This window comes from Talpa europaea (assembly GCF_964194135.1).
Source record: "Talpa europaea genome assembly, chromosome: 11".
Classification (NCBI taxonomy): Eukaryota; Metazoa; Chordata; class Mammalia; order Eulipotyphla; family Talpidae; genus Talpa; species Talpa europaea.
This window is the reverse complement of record NC_140078.1, coordinates 86556902-86576156: the sequence shown is the minus strand read 5'-3', so window position 1 is coordinate 86576156 and position 19255 is coordinate 86556902. Positions and strand designations below refer to the sequence as shown.

Genomic DNA, 19255 nt, shown 5'->3' with positions numbered 1-19255 from the left:
AGATAAATCTATTTTTTTTCTTTTTTTCTTTTCTCTTACAGAGTTAGCAGCTCTGGACTTTAAACTTCCCTGTTTTAAACTGAGAAGTTGAATTAAAGAAAGTCATCCTCCGTGTAATCAGCATAACAAAATGAGAGGTGGAGAAACCAGGCTGGGAAGAAGTAAGATCTTCTGCTGAACCATCTTGCCTTTTGCCCAAAACACAGCAGCCTCAACTCTTGCTCAGAATTTACCTGCCCCATTTTTGTGCACAGCCTGAAGGGATGCTTTCCCACTCCAGAGCGCCTTTCATGCTTGAGGCCTGAAACATGACCACCAGTAGCCACGCATGTCCAGTTCCGGCAGTGAATGGACACATGACTCACTATCCAGCCACACCCTACCCATTGCTCTTTCCACCAGTCATCGGAGGACTGTCCCTGCCTCCCCTCCATGGCCTCCATGGCCATCCTCCTCCTAGTGGATGCAGCACCCCATCACCTGCAAGTAAGTACCACTGGAATTTGCTTTTATTTTCTCTTGGTTGAATTGACATAATGGACCTGAGAAAACAAGATGGTTTGTATCTTAGTGAGTTCTTATTTCATTGGCTGTTGATGTCTTTGGTCAAGGTTTGTACCTTCAGTTTTATTGGCAGATAATTTGATTAAAAAGATAAATGGTGAATAATGGAATTTAGGTCACTCACAACCACCTTGGTATTTTGTTCTATTTCATAAAATGTAAACATAAAATTTAATCAGATATCAGTAAGATACTAAAAGAAACTAACCTCTCGATAAATAACATACTCAGTGAGTTAAATCATTAATGATAATCCTGAATTGAACATTGATGTTGATTGTGAGATTTCTTTTGAATCTCTTACTCATTTCCTGGGTACAGATAATATCTGCAATTATTCTCAACTTCCAGGGACCTTTGCTACTAATTCATATCACAATAAGCTTTTGTAATGTCCTTGGCTGCTTTGGGTTCTATACTAAGCTGTTCTTTAACTCCAGTTTTCTCTAAAATATTGGGTGTAAAGTTCTATAAAAGTAGAATTAGATTATTCAAGTCTGATATGGCTGTTTATGGAAAGCATTCATATTAAATGATTTCAAGAAAAAAGATTGCATGTTTAAGGATAAGCTGTGATAGCCAATACGGTTTTTGCCTTTCAGAAACAAGTTGCCTTATTTAGCATCTGGAGGTAAAAAGGCTTGTTGATTCACTCTGTTATATCAGATATCCATGATGTCTTCTCCAAGTTATCTCAACTGGAGCTCTTCAAAGCTCTTCCTGGTGATTATTTTGCATTTTGCTGCTCTTTAAAATTTTCTTCCAAATATAGTCTTGGTACTTAGTTTTTTTTGTTTTTTTTTTCTTTGAAACACTACCCTAGGTTTTCTGTATTACGGTCTTTGTGCCTTAACTTTGCCCTCCAACTATATCTGTAGCTCACTGGAAGCAGGGACCTTCTTTTACCTAACTGGATCCCTCAATTCCTAATATGGTGCCTTCAAAAATAATAGGGGGTGGATGTTTAGAAGTCTAGATATTCAGATGGATGGATGAATGAGCAGATGGAAAGACAGACTTGCACTGCAGGGATGTTGATTGATGTTAGCATGTCTGATACATGCTGATTTGTGTTCCATCTTGGAATGACCTTATAATTCTTACCTTCTGTATTTTGGATTTCAGGCCATTGCATGTGATACACAAAGTCTTTTAAATTGCTTAATAACATTCTCCTATGCTTTAGCTCAAATTGAATGTAATTGTAGCTGAAGTAACTTCTTGGATATCAGGAGAGATGGAAAGATATCTGTATTCAAGTTATTTTGTTGAACAGATATCAATTCAAACCTTATTCACACAACATGAATAGGTTTGACTAAATAATGATTAAAGTGATTAAAATTTCACCAAATAACTTTTGTATCTAATTTGGTATTTCAGTCAGCCTGATGGACAGCATATTCTATGACATTTCTTTTATCAGGGTAGAAGTTGGTTTTGTAGACATCACCAAGGAATTAACAGTATTATGAATATTGTTCCTATCTTTGCTAATGTAATATTGAAGATTACAAACACTTAGCTACCATTATTAAGTGCCCAGAAGCAAATCCCAGCAACTTTGGATGTTACTGACTACTAATTTTAAGGAAAATGCAGAGCAAAAAAGTAGAATGGTGAGTGAGCTCTTTATGCTGAATTAGCACCCTGCATATTGAACAGTCTCTCAATACACAAATCCCTAGCCCATCTGTTTGCAGATTTTTTTTAAATCTAAGTATTCTAATAGCACAATGCTTGGCAAACTACAGCTTATAGGGCCAATCCAGCCTGCCATCTGTTTTTGTAAATAAAGTTTTATTGGAACACAGCCATCCTCATTCATTTATATATTGTCTAAGACTGCTTTTATGATAATTAGAGTGATGATGTAGTTCACAGATCCTAAAATATCTAAAATATTTACTATCTTGCCCTTTACAGAAAAACTTTGCTGACTCCTTTTATGGAGATTAGAGAATTGGGTTGTGAATACAATCAACCTGAATCTAGTTTAGATGCTGTCTCTAACTGATAACATTAACTCTTCTAATTTCTTCCCTCACATTGAGTCTTAGTGGCTCAGCCTGTACCTAGAAGTAACTGAGGTATGTTATATGTAAGGTTCTTTTCTCTTATAAGATTATGCTGTTCATTTCATAATAACTAATAAAGTACAAGATGCCATCACTGCTAAGATGAAGTGTAACACAGTTGCCTTTTTTCTGGATTAAAATTTGTCAAATATCAGCAATTTTAAATGATCAATATTTAGAAATGGATTGGCAGCACAAAGGAAAAAGGAGAGTAAAGAATTGATGATAGTTTTTTTTTCTGGGGGCCCTAGAGAAATGATACTGAGTACTGACCTTGGAGAGTGACTGGAGGAGGGGAAGAAAAGAACTAGGTAGAGTTCAGGCTGGAAACCTCAAAAGTTGGCTTCCCTCAAACCCTAGATAATACTTTGTTTTATTATTTCTTGTTACAGAGTACATGAAAGTGTCTCAGATGAAAATCATTCAAAGAAGTCACTATTAATATGTAGTCTGTTTGTTGTCCCTGGAATAGGGAGTGGTCTTTGTTAAAGTCTGTGGTTTAGAAAGACCAGGAAACAAGGGTAAGATCTTACACACAGACTTGGCTAAAAATAACTTTTAAGTTTTATTCATGTACTGAGATTAGTTAGGGAGGTAGCCGAATTCTATAAAGTTTCAATAACTAGCAAAACACAGGCTTTAATGGAAAAAGTCAGCTAATATGGAATGAAAAGGGAACAAGCATGCAGGGTAATGACTCCATAAAGAGGGCCATGCCATTGAGCTATGGGACTTGCTGGTCATCTGTCATAATCATGTTCTGTTATATCTGTACAGTCAAGATTCTGCTGCTTAGCCAAAAAAATAAATTCTCCAGCCCCTGTAACATTCTTTCAGCATCTTGTAATCATCAAGGTTCAAAAGCCTTCTACCTCAAAGTGAATACGGGCTATTTCCACAGCAGCTACTGATGTTGCACCTACACCTTACCCCTTCTTTCATTGACTTCTGATTCTCTGGTCAGTTTGTTCTCCCAGACTGAACCTGAACTCTCTTGATATAACCTCTCACTGTGGGGTGTGCGTGTCCCCATCCCTGCACATAAAGATGTGCTTGAGCTAACTTCTCCTTTACTCATTTATCTTTCTCTCGCATCAACTATAAAGTACTAAATCTCATAATAATCATACTTAGATCTGTTAAAGATCAAAGTGAGGTATAAATTAGAAAATTTATACAATAATGGGATGAAATTAAGTTATCTCCAAAGCCTTTTGAACAATTTTCAACAGGCAATGATTCTGTATTTTATAGTTCAAATTTTTTTTCCTGGTCCCCATGCTATTTATAGGCAAATAACCCATCTTTCCTTGGTTTGTACCAGTGGTGGACCCTGCATTTCTGCACAGGGAATACTTACCTTTTAGTATGATCATTGTAGCCACTCACAATTCAGATGGAAAGATGTGGGCACTTTTCAGAAACTGCTCACCAGAATCTTCTGACACACCATTTACCCTAAAGGGAAAAAACATTATTTTCAGGAAAGATGTGCACATAAAATAGCTGTGTGTGCATGCCCTTGTCTTGCATGCTGACTTAATTCTTATATCATCATGGAGTCTCTGTAAACTTAGAAATCAGGAACCATAAGAAAAGAGGGAGTTAAAATGAATAATAAAAACTGCCATGTATCGAGTGACTCATGGATATTCCAGTGAACATTGAGCATCTTATCATTTTCCAGACTTAGCTTGTTAACTGAAGGACTGTGTGTTTACCCAAACCTTCTATTCTTTATTGGGGTCTTCTTTTTTTTTTTTTAGCTTTATGAAGTCTGATTATTACTGAAATTCACTGTTAAGTGTATAGGTCAATGAGTTTTAGAATTATCTACAGTTTTGCAACCATCACTATCATTAAGATTTAGGACTTCTCCATTTAACGCCCCAAATTCCTTCAAGCCCCTTCCTGGTCAGTGCCTGCTCCTACCCCCCAGAAAAATCTAATATGCTCTGTTGCTGTGTTTTTGTCTTTTCTAGAATTTCAAATGATTGCATTTATACAGTGTATAATCTTTTTGTCTGGCATCTTTCTCAATATGTTGTTCTAAGATTCATCCATGTTCTTGCCTCTGTCAGTGGTCTGTTCCTTTTTATTGTTGAATACTACCCAGAGTGTAGAGGAAGTACTTTTTATTGATACATTGATTGATGGATGGGCATTTTGTTTTTTCTCATTTTTGGCTATTACTAAAAATGCTGCTAAAAATATGCAAGTGAAAAAAAAATATGTAATTGTTAATCTTTTATCATAACCTCCACACCATTAGGAACCATCCCATTTCACAAATGATGACCATGTGGTTTTGAGAAAGCAAAGAACTTATCTAGCCTCTCCATACAGAGCCAGATCCCCACTCAAATCTTGGGACCCCAAAGGACATGTCTTTCTCTGCATGCTAAGTGGTGAGGCCAGCTAAACCTCTCAGGTAACCCATATCTTCCCAGGGAGATCTCCTTCCAATGCTATTTCATGGGCATCTTGGTGATGAACATTCAAATTATCTTACAACCTGTTACTTCACCAACTACTGTTAGAGGAAGCAAATACCATTTTTTTCATCAAAATGGGACTTGAAGGTAGACCCCATAGCCAGGGAGTTGCTGCAGAGACCTTTGCTCTATCCTAGAGGCAGATAACTTGCCACCTCCAGGCAGCATGACTTTCACTGGGAAGGAAGCCTGATTGGCAGAGCCAAGGGACATTCAAAGTTAATGTCCAGAGCTCTTTCTCTGTGAAAGTTGGAAAACTGTCTGTCTGTCTTTTTATTTTACTTTGGTGGCTGCTTGTTCTGTTTTATTGCCATACATGTGTTTTTTTTTTTTAATAGGTTGTTGCACATTGGAAAATATTGTTAAGAGTTTTGGCCTCAGTGCCTCTCTCAAAATGATCTCAATTTAACTCCTGCATCTTAAACTGAGTTCTTTTCCACTGATTCTTTAGTAAATGCAAAGTGCTTTCCTGCAGAACCACAAAATAGAGTATTCCTTAAAAAAAAAAAATCAGATGTGGGCCTCCCTGGTGGCTCAAGGTATTAAGACATATGTGTATGTGGGTTATATTATGCATGATTTTCATTTTGAAATCGCAAAGTGGGTGTTACAAAGTGTCATTAAAAAGTAGTACTACATTATGAATGTTGATAGATACCCATGGTAGCTTCAAAGGGTTATGAGATATTCCTCAATGGATATATGTAAGTTATAACAGGAAAAAGCTCAATAATTAACAGTAGTCATTATTACTTGTGCTTTGCAGTCAGGTTCTCCATTTGTAAACAAAACCTTTGTTGTCACAGGACTGTCATTCCATCAACTATTCATGCTAATAATTGCTTCCAAATTGTAAAAGGTGGTTCTACCTGCACCTCTATTTTCTGAACTTCACTATACTTTTCTAAAAGTCTGTATTAGACATGGAAATTTTCACTTCTCAGAGTTTATACTCTGCCAGAATTTTCTTTTCTCCAAAAGGAGATTTTGAGTTTGGATATTGGAAAGGACTATTTTTCCTAAGTAGCCATGGTCTGCTGAATAATTTTGTCTTTATCACAGAGCTCACATACGAGAAACACATATGTTTTTAGGTTCTCATTCATAAATGTTTATCCCTTCAGTCAGGGAACTTGGCCTCTCTTTCTTCCAAGGGACTACAAGCTCTGAGGGTCACTTTGTCTTTATAAACAACTCTAATAGTGCTTAATTTAATTTCTGTGATGTTTATAATAATGCACATTGCTCAAACATGATGGTTTTGCCTCTCTCCTGCTAATTGTTTAATGGTTATGATCAATCCAAAAAAAGATAATAAAAAAAATTTTTGACATTTCACACACGTAAATAGTACTCAGTGATGGCCATATGTTTAAGGGAAAGCTACTTTTCATACTTCATAAAACTCTTCCTGCCAGAACAAAATGGCTTGATGGAATATTCACAAAACAGGGTTTCGGTGAGTTCTGATGGAAAGCTCTAAGAAAGTGACCATGATAACCTTCCTGACTCTTGTACTAACCTCCTGTAGGCAAGTTCAGGTTTGTTTTCTTCCACAAGAAATCTTACTCCAGAACTAAAGTCAAAATAACAAACCTCAGGACTCATGTGCTATTGTTGATAATTTAATTCTGAATCTCCTAATGGTTTTAAATATATACATGATGCCACACAGGTTAACATCCTTTTGAGTACTTATCACAATTTTTCCAATTCCACTTTGAGAACATAAAAAAGGGAGAGAAATATCCAGTATTGGGCAAAACGAAAAGCTCTAAGAAGTAATGGAAAAAAGGCAAGGCTTGACTCAGGAATCCAGAATTCCCATTGCAAACACAACTGACAAAAAACATAATGTATAAAATATGTAAAGAACTTTCACAAATCATAAAAAACAGACAAATAATCCAAACCAAGCAGTTTTTGTTTTACTAAAAGAAATTCAAATTCCCATATCAACTTTAATTAAATAATTAAGGAAATACAAATCAAGACCATCATGCATTACCATTTAAAGCCCATTAACATTACAAAAATTAATGTGGTGATAATACCAACTGTTGGAAAGGATAATGATCAACAGATCACTCAAATTATTGCTGGTAAAAGCCTAAATTACTATAACCACATTAAAAATTACTTAGTACTGTCCAATAAAATTGAATATTCAGATTTCCTATGACCAAGGTCATCTATGTATTATCCTAGAGAAACTATTAATATAAATAAGGGGATTAACATTCAAGAATATTCATAGTAGCACTTTTGTAAATTGTAAATAATTGGATACCATCCAAATATCTATGAATAGATGAATGCAAAAATATAAGGGACATTTACTAAATTCAGTAGTGTTCATCAGTGAAAAATAAGTTATAAGTAATAACATGAATAGATCACAGAAAATAGTGTTGAGTGAAAAGGGAAAATTTTAAGACTATATGAAGGATGCTAACATTTTTATAAATCTAAAAGAAACATTGTTTAGGAAATACACATGTATATTTAATAACACTATACATTAAAAGATCAATGAATTGCAAAGACCAAACTCAAAATAATAAAAATCTGCTCTAAGCGTTAAAAAGAATAACCACATAATTGGAATAAATAAGCGACACCTGGGTGAATGGAACAGAAGAAATCTAGTTCTAATTCTTAAATATTTGTTTTACTATTTTATATAGTATGGTGAAAAGAAAAATTTCCCTTACACCTCTAGGTTCTTTTCAGACTGGTCAAGCAATCAAATTAAAATCAGACAGTTAGTATGAGAAAAGAACAGATTTAATTACACACATGCAGACAATCTACATAGGTGAAGATTCTGCAGTAAATGGTACAAAATGAGGGTATTCATATTTTGAGCTAAGGAATGAGATAGGAGCCTGGGACTTGAAGAAGAAAGTAGGTGAGTTCAACTGATAAGAAGCTGGCTCATATGATGCTCTGTAACTACTTGTTTGCCCTGTCATGTAGATAACTTTCACTAAAAAAAAGCTTATTTCTGGTAAAAGAAAAATCCTCATTCTGGTTATTACCCCCAATTTTCATTCTTCTGGGTAGTTAAGGGAGCAGTAAAATGTCTAATGTGCCTGAGGCCCTCCATTGACCTCAGTTTAAAATAATTCACATGCCAAAGTGACACATATTGGAAAGGTCTGTTCTGGACATATTGGGGGATTCTATCCTTCAATACCATATGCATATATGTATTACATTTCTTTTTATAGCCATTAAATATACATTCAAAAGATAACAAAAGCTATGAGTATATGATTCATGTGTTAAAAATACATTGGAGACAAGGAAGGAAATACAGTAATAGCCATGAATAGATTCACATGTTCAGAAAAAGCAAATGGCCAATAAAATTTTTTATTTCAGTCTTAAAAGTAATTGTCAAATGCAAATTTTAAAAAGAAATGTAAATTAAGATTTTATTTCTTATGAAAAGGAAAAGATTTAAAAGAAAGATTTTCACTGTTATTCAGACTACAGAGAAATGAGCACTCATATCAGTGAGAATGAAAACTGATATATCCTTTCTATGGAATAAGTTTGCAGTAAATGACAAGGGCCTTAAAGTATGCCAATAGCTTTGCTTTTTTGCTACTATGAATTTATTTTTAAGAAATAAATGTTCTAATGTGCTTAGGAGAACATAGATATTAGCACATACTTGTTTATAATTTACAGAAAAAAAAAAACAAAAAATGGAGACAGCCTTCCTAATAAAAGGTGATTGATTAAAATATAGAAAATGAAAATAATAAGCAACCCTTCATAATGCCAGAGAAAGTATTATCTGCATATGAAAATATTCAAGGGCAAAACAAGTTACAAAATTAGTAGACTTAAGATTAAGTATTAAGATTATTAATATTCTATTTTTTGACAGATATAATTGGATGTTTGGGGGTGTCTGTGGATTTAGGACAAAATATGAGGAATGGCATTTTATATGCGTCAAGAATTTTTTTTCTTTATCTTTACCTAAGAGGGCACCATATTGTGTTGCTTATCACAATATTCTCAATGCTCAGTGCTTGACACATAGTAGGGGTACAATAAATATTTGTTATATGAATGACTACAATAGTAATTTTCACAAGTTATAAAGATATAAGATTTTTGTCTTCTAATACCTCTGTGTCATATTGAAGTCATTTTTTTAAAGATTTATTTATTTATTTATACAAGAACAAGGGTACAGGCCAGATGTGCAGGAGGGTGAGAGGATTCACCGGAGACAGAGCGGGGAACAGAACAGGCAGACTGACGAAATACACTGCTGAGGGGAGCAGCGGGAGAGACAGGAGAGGTCTGCTGCGCTATATGGGACATTTGCCAGCCGGCCAGGATCCAACCGGTGCTGTAGAGGCTGCGGACAGCTTCACAGTGCTGCGCACAACTGCCTGCACCATGAGGAGGGCCCCACACTGAATGTATTGATTGCTGATTCCATTTCTAAGGAATGAAGCCTTCAAAGGCACACTTATATTTTGAAATAGTGACTTTAAGTTTAGGTTCTGAGTCTGCAGTGGTAGAATTTACAAGAAGATATTATGAAGGAGGAAAGTTATTCTCTCAGCTTCTCCAAAAATCATATATATGGTATCCAGGTATTCCATCCTGGTCCAAGTTCTTCTGTTTTAATAGACTCCAGATAGATTATTGCTACTAGTTTCACTGTGTATTATAATCATATTTACTAGCTACATGAGAAATTCATTATTTTGTTCATGACAAATATATTGAGTGTTTTTAAAGTAATTTATGTATATCCTATTTTATTTCACAAAAAAAGGTTACTACAACTTAGAAAATTATATGTGCAACTTTTAAAAATTCTAATGAAGTCCACTATAAAAGGGTAAAGAAGTACGGGGAGAAATGGGTTGAAACTATTTGAGGCCAGTGTATTAAAATACATCCTATGAGCTCGATGATAAATGTTGCTCAGATGACCTGAAAGCCCATCCCAAGAATCGGATCCACATGGCCACATGGTCAATATGGCTCATAAAATGAAGTCAGCCAGGCATGCAGAGAGGCCAAAATGGCTATATCCCTGAATCAAGAAGTACATTCCAACACTGTAGTAAATGTTACTGTGTTGATGTGTATTTGTATTTTTAATAACACCCATCAAGATTAATCATTTCAAATTTCAGTCCATGAAAGCAGGTCCCTGCAGGGGTCCCAAACCATGTCTCTAGGTATATAGTTTTCTCACAAGCTAAACTTAATCCAAAAATATTTATTTTTGGATTAAGTTTAGCTTGTGAGAAAAATAAATGTGTAAAGATAAATAAATGGTCTTCATAGCCTTCAGGCAACTCTCCATAAAAACTATTTTCCTCAGCCAAGGATTTTTGTAAGCATTGAGAAGCCATGTATTTGAGGTAATGCTCCCTTGATAAGAACCTGAGGAATGGAAGGCCTGCCTCCAACCCTAGGAAGAGGATTTTCCCCTTGCAAAACAATTTTGAATCAGCTTCAACAGACACCAGGTCATGGAAAATGTAGAACATCATGTTGAAAAGCATAGACCTTGAAGTGAGAAAAATCTCCATTGCGAACCCATCAGTGTGACCATGCCCATTTTTTCTGAATAAAATAATAATTTGGGAAGTATTTACATAGCCTCAATTAGGCCCAGTTTATCCATAAGCGTGGGTCAGCTTTCTGGTTGGGAGACAAGGAGTTGGGAGAATAAGCAGAATTTGAAGATAAAGTAGAAATGATAATAATATCTAAGCTAAACCTCTCATGGAGGAAAAACAACCTCGGCAGAAACAAATCCTCTATTGAATTCATTTTCTTTGGACACCGGAAGGCATAGTCAATGAATGTACTCCCTTGCTCTCTGCTCTCAAGCCCATCCCCTGAACACAAACGTTCAACAAAAACACTAATGAGAGAAGATCTTGGCTTATGTTTCCAAAGAATAATGCCTTTTGTGTGGTCATTAAAGTACTGGTATGTGCAACTATATGTTGCTGTTTTTATGGGAGGAGAGGAACATGAAATATTTTCTAACCCAATTCTGGGTCATGCATTACGGAACACGGCAGGAGATGTTTAACTGGCAAGTTCTCTCTGAGGTCACGACATGCCACATTTTTTCATGGAAAGCTTCAACTGCTCACTAAAAGAAATGTTTCTTTAACAGGCACATGAAAAAAAGACTGCTGGGTGATTCCTTGAGGTATGCGTAATTAATTCCAATCTATTAATGATGGCAATTTTCTAGTTTCAAATGATAAATGGTGACCCTTTCTAAAAGACATCGCAAAGAGAAAGGATATACTCCCCACCCCAAAACTTTTTTTTTCTTTGTCCTTGGCTACTTCTGTGGCTCACTGCTTAGAATGAGCTCACATCAGTAATAGTCATAAATGATTTACAAAAGTAATTCCTGGCTAATCACTTGGGACTTGGAGTTTTTATGATGTTGCCAGATGTGCCATCAAAAAAAAAAAAAAATCATCCGGTTCAGAAACTTATGATAAATCGAGTCAGAGTCAATTAATTCCCTGAAGGCATCTGATTGTTGTTTGCATGGATTTGTGTTGGGAGCTTTATCCATCTTCTTCCTCTTCTTTTTATCCCCATGTCTTCAGTGTGTAGAAGGCAAAAAGAATTATGTAAATACAAAGTTATGGAGAGGTGATCAGCAGATATTAGAGACCCTACTACAACCTTTGTATGTCTCTCATGTCTTAAAAAATACATTTTAGTCCAATGGAGAGGCTAAAGAGAAATGTTTGTAAAACCCCAAACAATCAGATTTCTCACAGACTCTTATTCACAGCACTGCACCTCCACTGCATAAATATTCAGGTTTTGCTTGTAGAAAAATATTCTCCCTGTTTGAATGAAAGTTCCCCACAGAATTAATCTTTTCTTTTACTGGCCCTTCTGTATGTGAGTTTTATATCTCAGCTACAGAATTTTGGGTTTTGTACCATATAATGTGGCCAATGATTTAAACATTTGTCCCTCCCACAAAACTCAACTTATTGAGGCTAAGTACCTCATTATTTTTAACTTCACTTTGGTGATGCCTTTCACCTAGTGATTGTCACTAATTTTATTGAATGAAGAAAGAACCCCAAAATGGATGACTACGAATTTTCATTCCAAGGCACATGTGGTAATAATTGGAAAGATTCAGACTGAGCTTTTTAACCATTTAGCTGGAATGCATGATAGTAAGTTGGGCAATAACAAGTAACTTGCTTTGGGGGAGGACTTTAACTCGATTTGTACCATCTAAGAAAGGTTATGAAATGGTACCTCCCAAACCAAAAATTCTGTGTTCCTAAATTACAGTCTCTCAGTGGAGAATAAAATATCCATCTTCTAGAATAACAAAGCTCAGTAGTATGTTCTGATTACAAATTAAGTCCTTGAGAAAAAAACATCTCCACGTTGCCTCTGATGGCATAGTCAAGGAATCCTGTGAATTTGCTGATGTGTAGGTTTCCTTTAATGTAAAGCAGGCAGGAAGAGGGGATGGGGGCCATGTGGAGTCTTTTAGGGGAAGACATTGAGTGTTGACATAATACAGAGCCACAGCAGTTCTTCTGGAAGCGCTGATTTAAACAACTTGCAAAAGTGAAATCATGACCGAGAGCATAAAATGTTCAAAACCTAATGTTTGTATTATTGTTCATCTTTGGATCTTAAAGGACTGAGAGGTAGTATCTTTGCCCAATGACTTTGTCAATATCATGTTCAGAATCAAAAACCTTTAGGTATGATTCTTTAAGTACAACTTAATAGCCTCTCATGTTTTAAATATTTTATAGATCAAGTGGAATGAATTATGGTAGCCTCTTGGGGTCCCTCATAATCCAATTATTCAAATTTTCTGCTATTCTGTTGAAAGATTTTGACTGGTAGAAATCAAGGTAATTATTTTAAATATAATTCTTTTTTAAGTTTATTTTATATATTTTTACATCATTTTTCATTTTTGTACAATGTATGCATTTATATCTTGGTTATCGTCCCTGAAATCATAACTCTACAAAATGACTGATCAATAGTTTTAAAACAATTACATTTACCAGAAAATCTAAATAAGGGATCAGGTAAATGTAATTGTTTTAAAACTATTGGTCAGTCATTTTGTAGAGTTATGTTTTCAGGGGCTAAACTTACAATAAAGACATTAGATATTAACTACCACAATTTAGAGGATTTTCCCACATTTATTATTGGATACTAAAGCCTGAGGTATACTGTAATGCAAGTTTTTATTGAAAAGACATAGCCCATGAACAATGTCCCAATATTGAGACATCAGGATGTAATTCATCTACAATAGAACTCTTAGAAAATAAAACTATATAGTCCTCACTTTTACTTTGGTCTTGCACTGTATGCATACACAATTTTATATCATTGTATATCATAATGCAAAGACAAAGTTTTAATTATGCTCTCTGCTTTTTCTTCCTCTTCAAATGCATGCTGTTGCTTTCCTCTGTTTGATGTTGTTGAGGCTTTTGTTTGCTCTATTTCATGGTGTTCTCTTTATGAACCATTGCAGGAAAATGGCTTTTCTGATTTCCATAGCACAAATAATTATGTTTCTAGTAAGCAAAAGAATTTTTTTTAATCTTATGGTAGCAGAGATTCATTTGATAATCACATCTCCCTTTTCACATTGGTGCTTAGAAGGCTTAGAGTTAACATTTGTAGTTCACTTGAAATACAGGATTTATGATAAATATTTTCTAGACTAACCTCTTTGTGTATCACATTTTCTTTCCCTCATCCAATTCTATATTCCTTAGCCAATTTTCTTTCATTTACACATGTTATATAAAGCCCTTGAAATCCTTTTTTGCAAGTAATTTCTTTTGCTATTATAATATTTTTCTTAATTACCCTTTTAATTTCCATGCCATATTCTATGCAGTAAAGGTAAACTATTACATGTGTCTTTAGCATTTATGTGGTTTCTATTTTTTCTACTGGTGCAGAAAATAGAAACTTTCACAGTCAAGTTTCTCCCCTGACACACATACTTCTCAAAAATTTCTTCATTTTGCTGAATTTTTAAAATGAAATAACATTCAAAAGGTTTACACTAAAAACCAATTTCAATCCAATTTTACCCTCTTTAGAGTATGGGGAGGAGGATTAACCCAAGGTAAATCTTTATTTTCAGATAGAATGAAGAATATAATTGTTACTAAAAAATTGCTTCTCAGAGAAAGTAATTGAAACTTTGTGTTCTGTTTTGCACAATGAATACATCACTTTTATGCAGAGTTTAAGCCAAAATGAATCTGTCCAAAATGAAATCTGAAAATAATGTAAATTCCCTCCTTGAAATAAATTATTGAAATGAGCTATATCTATTTAATAAGATACTACACAGACACTGAAAGTGAATTTTTATTCATTATTTTATTTTTGTATTTTTTTTTTGTTAAAGATTTATTTATGCATACAAGAGCTGGGACACAGGCCAGAGATGTGGAGGGTGAGAGGATTCACCAGAGACAGAGTGGGGAACAGAACAGGCAGACTGACTGAAGTACACAGCTGAGGGGAGCAGCCGGCGAGTCAGGAGAGGTCTGCTGCGCCATGTGGGTTTCTCCCGGGCTGGCTGGGGATCGAACTCATGTACAGAGGCTGCAGATTGCTTCATAGTGCAGTGCTTAACCCCTTGCACCACCAGGGAGGCCCTATTTTTGTATTTATTGAGGTAAATTTGGAGATATAGGTTCCCACCACTCCAGATGTACAAAGCCACACCACACCACACCATCCCCAAAGCACCCATAATCCACCTAGTCCAGTGTGCCACCTCCCTCCTTTTCCCCTCTGCCCCCCACCCTCCCTCTTTGGTAACCTCAAATCTCCTGTCAGAACTCTAGTACTTGTTTTGGTTTTGTCTGTTTTTTTTTTTTTTTTTTGGTATCTCTGCTTTTTACTTATAAGTGAAATTATACAGTATTTGTCTTTCTCCTCATTTAGTACATTTAGCATAATCCCTTCCAATTCTGTCCATGTTGTTGCAAATGGCAAGGATTCATCTTTTATAGCTGAGTAGTATTCCATTGCAATAAACCACATCTTTTTAATCTTTTAATCTACTCATATTAAAAGTGAGTCTTTAATAATCCTAAAAGAAAAATAAAAACTTGAATAAGCCTATAAGAATAAAAATATATCTCATGCTCTTTTGTGATTTAGTACTTAGTAACTTTTTCACCAGTCTGTGTTTTTCATTAATGACTCTCAACTAGGAGGTATAACAGACCCTCAGAAATCCTTTGGGAACGTATAGTAGATTTTGGTTGTCGTCCTAACTGGGGACTGCCTTCTAACTAGGGATATTTTTTTAAGTATCATTGTTGTATATCCTTGTTAGTATTTTGACAGTGTAGGATCTCCCCCTGCGGATGTAGTCACCATAGCACTCCCACAGCTGAAGCATCACCGTCCAGTTGTACCCGTGAAAATTAATGGGTGTCAGCCAAGGATGCACTAGCTCTCTATTGTATTTTACAATTCTGTACATAAAAAAAATTGTTCTGCTTAATATCCCTGTTGAGAAACACAAGTGTCTGTAGACCTGGTGTCGCTGATCTTTGGGAACAGGTAATCAGCTTGGTCCCTTGTGGACAACCGCTCCCTGAGGACTGCTCTTTTTCAGGTACTCCTCAAGGTGCTTGGAATGTTCATCAGTGAATGAAGCAGTCAGTTCATGAAACTTGCACTCTAGAAAGAGAGGCTTAATAAGTGTTGCTTTAGGCCATATTACTGGAAACACAAGATGCAAATGTTCATTTACCATGTAGCCAAAAAAAAATGTGTAGGAAACTTTGAGTTGCAGGGATAAAGACATTAAGAGAGAACATTACAAGCAATGAAAAAGCATTATATCGCTTGTTCCATGAACCCCCTTTTGATTGTGACACTTTGGCTAAGTTGTGATTCTTCTTTTTCCACTGATCCCAACTTTTAACAACCCCTTGATTTTATATTTTTCCTAATTCAAAGAAAATTAATTTCTTATGGAATGGCAACCAACCTCCCTTAGGTATTTAGATACTTCAAAGATTATTCCATGGGGAAAGAAGTCTTTGTAAAATTGATTTTGAAACAAAAAATAAATCTGCATTGCAGTAAAAAGATAGGAACATTGAAACATTAAAACCCTAAAAAGTTGAGAAATCATTTCTCAGCTCCATGGAGCCCACAGTCTGATTGTGCTTTTTATTGTTTTATATGTTTCAATTAACTCAATTGTAATTGCTTGTCAGCATTTCATTCTAAGCAGTAAATTTGTCATAAAAAAGAATAGAAATAATAAAATTTCATTGTTCATCATTTTAGTGTTTGTTCCCACTATCTGTTCTTGCTACTTTGGAATGTTTTCTTTTGCTAGCAGCTGTTGTGATATATCTTATAGGGAGATATTTTAACAATTTCTCAGTTCTTTTCAGTTATATATGTAGATTATTGCTTCTCAGAGTAAGAAAGAAAATGATCAGATGGGAAAGGCAATGGGGGAATGGCAGAGACTATATAAATATGGAGTGTACATTACATATATTTATATGACATTTATACCCTATAACATTCAGTTTTGAAATATATACCAATAAAAGTGTAACCATTTATTAACTAATATTAACTAATGATTAAGCAGCTAATAAAATGATTATTTATGTAACTGATGAAACATCTGTGTGTTAAGGTTAGACTGTAAGATATTTTTGATATCTGAAATCCTCAGTATCAATTGTGATGATGGTTGCTCTGGTCTGGGCTGCCATAAATACCCAATGGTGCTTTCTTCTTCTCCTGACTTCCAGTTAATGCATGCTGAAAGGAGGCTGGTGGAAAGTACCTATTCTCTGTTACTATTTTATACCTCCCATGGATATTTTATCATAATACTTTTAATAAAATAGTTTTACTTTATCATAATAGTTTTACTGCAGAAGGTTAAAATGTGACTCTAAAAAAGCATATTTGGCATCAGTCAGTATATGGAGGGCAAAGGATGTTTCTTAGGACAAATTCTCGTTATGGTACTGTTGAAATCACATTTCACAAACTGCTGCTCTCTCCCTTTATGTCTTGATGTGAACAGTTCTTTACCAGTTTCACCTGCAAATACTTATTTCTTAGGATTTTCTAATTACTTCCTCACCACACATAGGTTTTATACTTGAAATCAGATCACTTAAAAATAGGCAATGTATTATAAGCTCAATTTCTGATGCTATAATTTATAAAAAGTTTTCTTACAGTCATTCATGGGCTTAGAAAATAGATTTTCAATGTTATGAGATTTGGTTGGTAGATTTTGATACTGACATACACAAGTAGAACATCATAATATGACTCAAACATTTTTAAAAGTATTTGTGGAACATCACCCAAAGCAGTGATAGTGAAGGTAAAGATAAACAGCTGGGACTACGTTAAATTAAAGAGCTTCTGCACAGCAAAAGAGACAATAACCAAAGCAAAGAGAAACCTCACGACCAACTGGGAGAAAATTTTTGCACCCAACACTTAATGATACAAAATCACAAAAATCTACAAAGAGCTGATGAGACTCAACAAAAACGAAGAAAATAGGGCCAGTCAAAAAATGGGCAGAAGAGCTAAAAAGAAACTTCTCCAAAGAGGAAATACAAATGTCTAACAGGCATATGAAAAAATGTTCAACATCACTTATAATCAGGGAAATGCAAATCAAAACTACCATGAGATACCATCTCACACCAGTGAGAATGGCACATATTAAAAAAACTAGCAACAACAAATGTTGGCGAGGTTGTAGAGAAAAAGAAACTCTCCTGCACTGTTGGTGGGAGTGCAAACTGGTCCAAACACTATGGAGAGCTGTGTGGAGATTTCTTGACCTACTAAACATAGAGCTCCCATATGATCTAGCAATTCCACTCCTAGGTATTTGCCCAAAGGACACAGAAACATCAATTCCAAAGAACACCTGCACCCCTGTGTTTATCGCAGCGCTGTTTACAATAGCTAAGCTTTGGAAACAACCCAAATGCCCCAAAATAAATGACTGGATCAAGAAGATGTGGTACATATACACCATGGACTATTACTCAGCATTCAAATAAGATAAACACATGCAATTTGCAGCAACATGGATGGCGCTGGAAGGGATCACGCTCAGTGAAATAAGCCAGAAAGAAAAAGAAAAATACCGGATGGTCTCACTCATAGCAGGAATCTAGAAAACCTAAATAAGGGAACAGGAAAAAGAATAACTATAAGAAAGAAAAAATCAAAACAAACAACTATGAACCAGAGACACACTATGAGGGGTGGGGTGGGGAAGGAGGGATTGGGGTCAAAATAAGGGGGAATTGTATGGGGAATATAAAAATAAAATTAAAAAAAAAGTATTTGTGGCATTATCTTAGTTATCCCTAATATCATATTCAGTTTCTGAATTTATTCTGGATAACTCCATCATATTTCATTGCTATTACTATTATCACCATCTTTATCAAATTCCCAAGCATTTTCTTAGCACCTTATAAAGTTCAGTGAGTTTAAAATGCTTTTTATGGAACAAAGGTACATTTAAAATTTAACTTGATAGTGAATATCAGTTCAGTGGATTGTATTTTATCATTGACTTATTGTGAAATTATAGCTTCATTCCAGGATGAAAAAATGAGACATTAAGCCTAGATGAAAATTACATGTAGAAATTATGTGAATCTAATCACACATTTAAAGGGAAAGGCATGTTTTAATAAAACATTGATAGTTGTAGAATACCAAAATGTAAACAACTGCTGTTAATACCCACAGCTACATATATCTGAGATATACTATCTGCTAATTTCCTAGAATCAGTGTTTTTTACTCTATTCTAAATTGGTTATTTTAGCTAACACAAAGATACTGGGTTATCCTTTGTGGTTAATTTGCTTTGTGCTCCTGTTTGATGTCTCTTAAAGTACTTCCTCATGGCTAACATCTACCTATAGAGTAGGTTATCAGGTGTACTATTAATAGAATTTAAATTGTCTTAACTCTCATATCTGTAGATGAAAATTTCTCCACAGAATGTGCCTTTTAAGTAGA

At 35.0% G+C, this 19255-nt stretch overlaps 1 protein-coding gene across 1 annotated transcript in view; it reads left to right on the top strand.

The window, feature by feature from the left end:
* Window positions 1-308: 308 nt before the first annotated feature.
* RARB (retinoic acid receptor beta) overlaps window positions 309-19255 on the top strand; it is a gene marked incomplete at both ends in the record, with an annotated part of 333578 nt that continues 314631 nt past the window's right edge. Inside the window, one exon of the mRNA XM_084248146.1 lies at window positions 309-486. Within this exon, the coding sequence (XP_084104272.1) occupies window positions 309-486 (178 nt within the window). The remainder of the gene's footprint in view (window positions 487-19255) is intronic.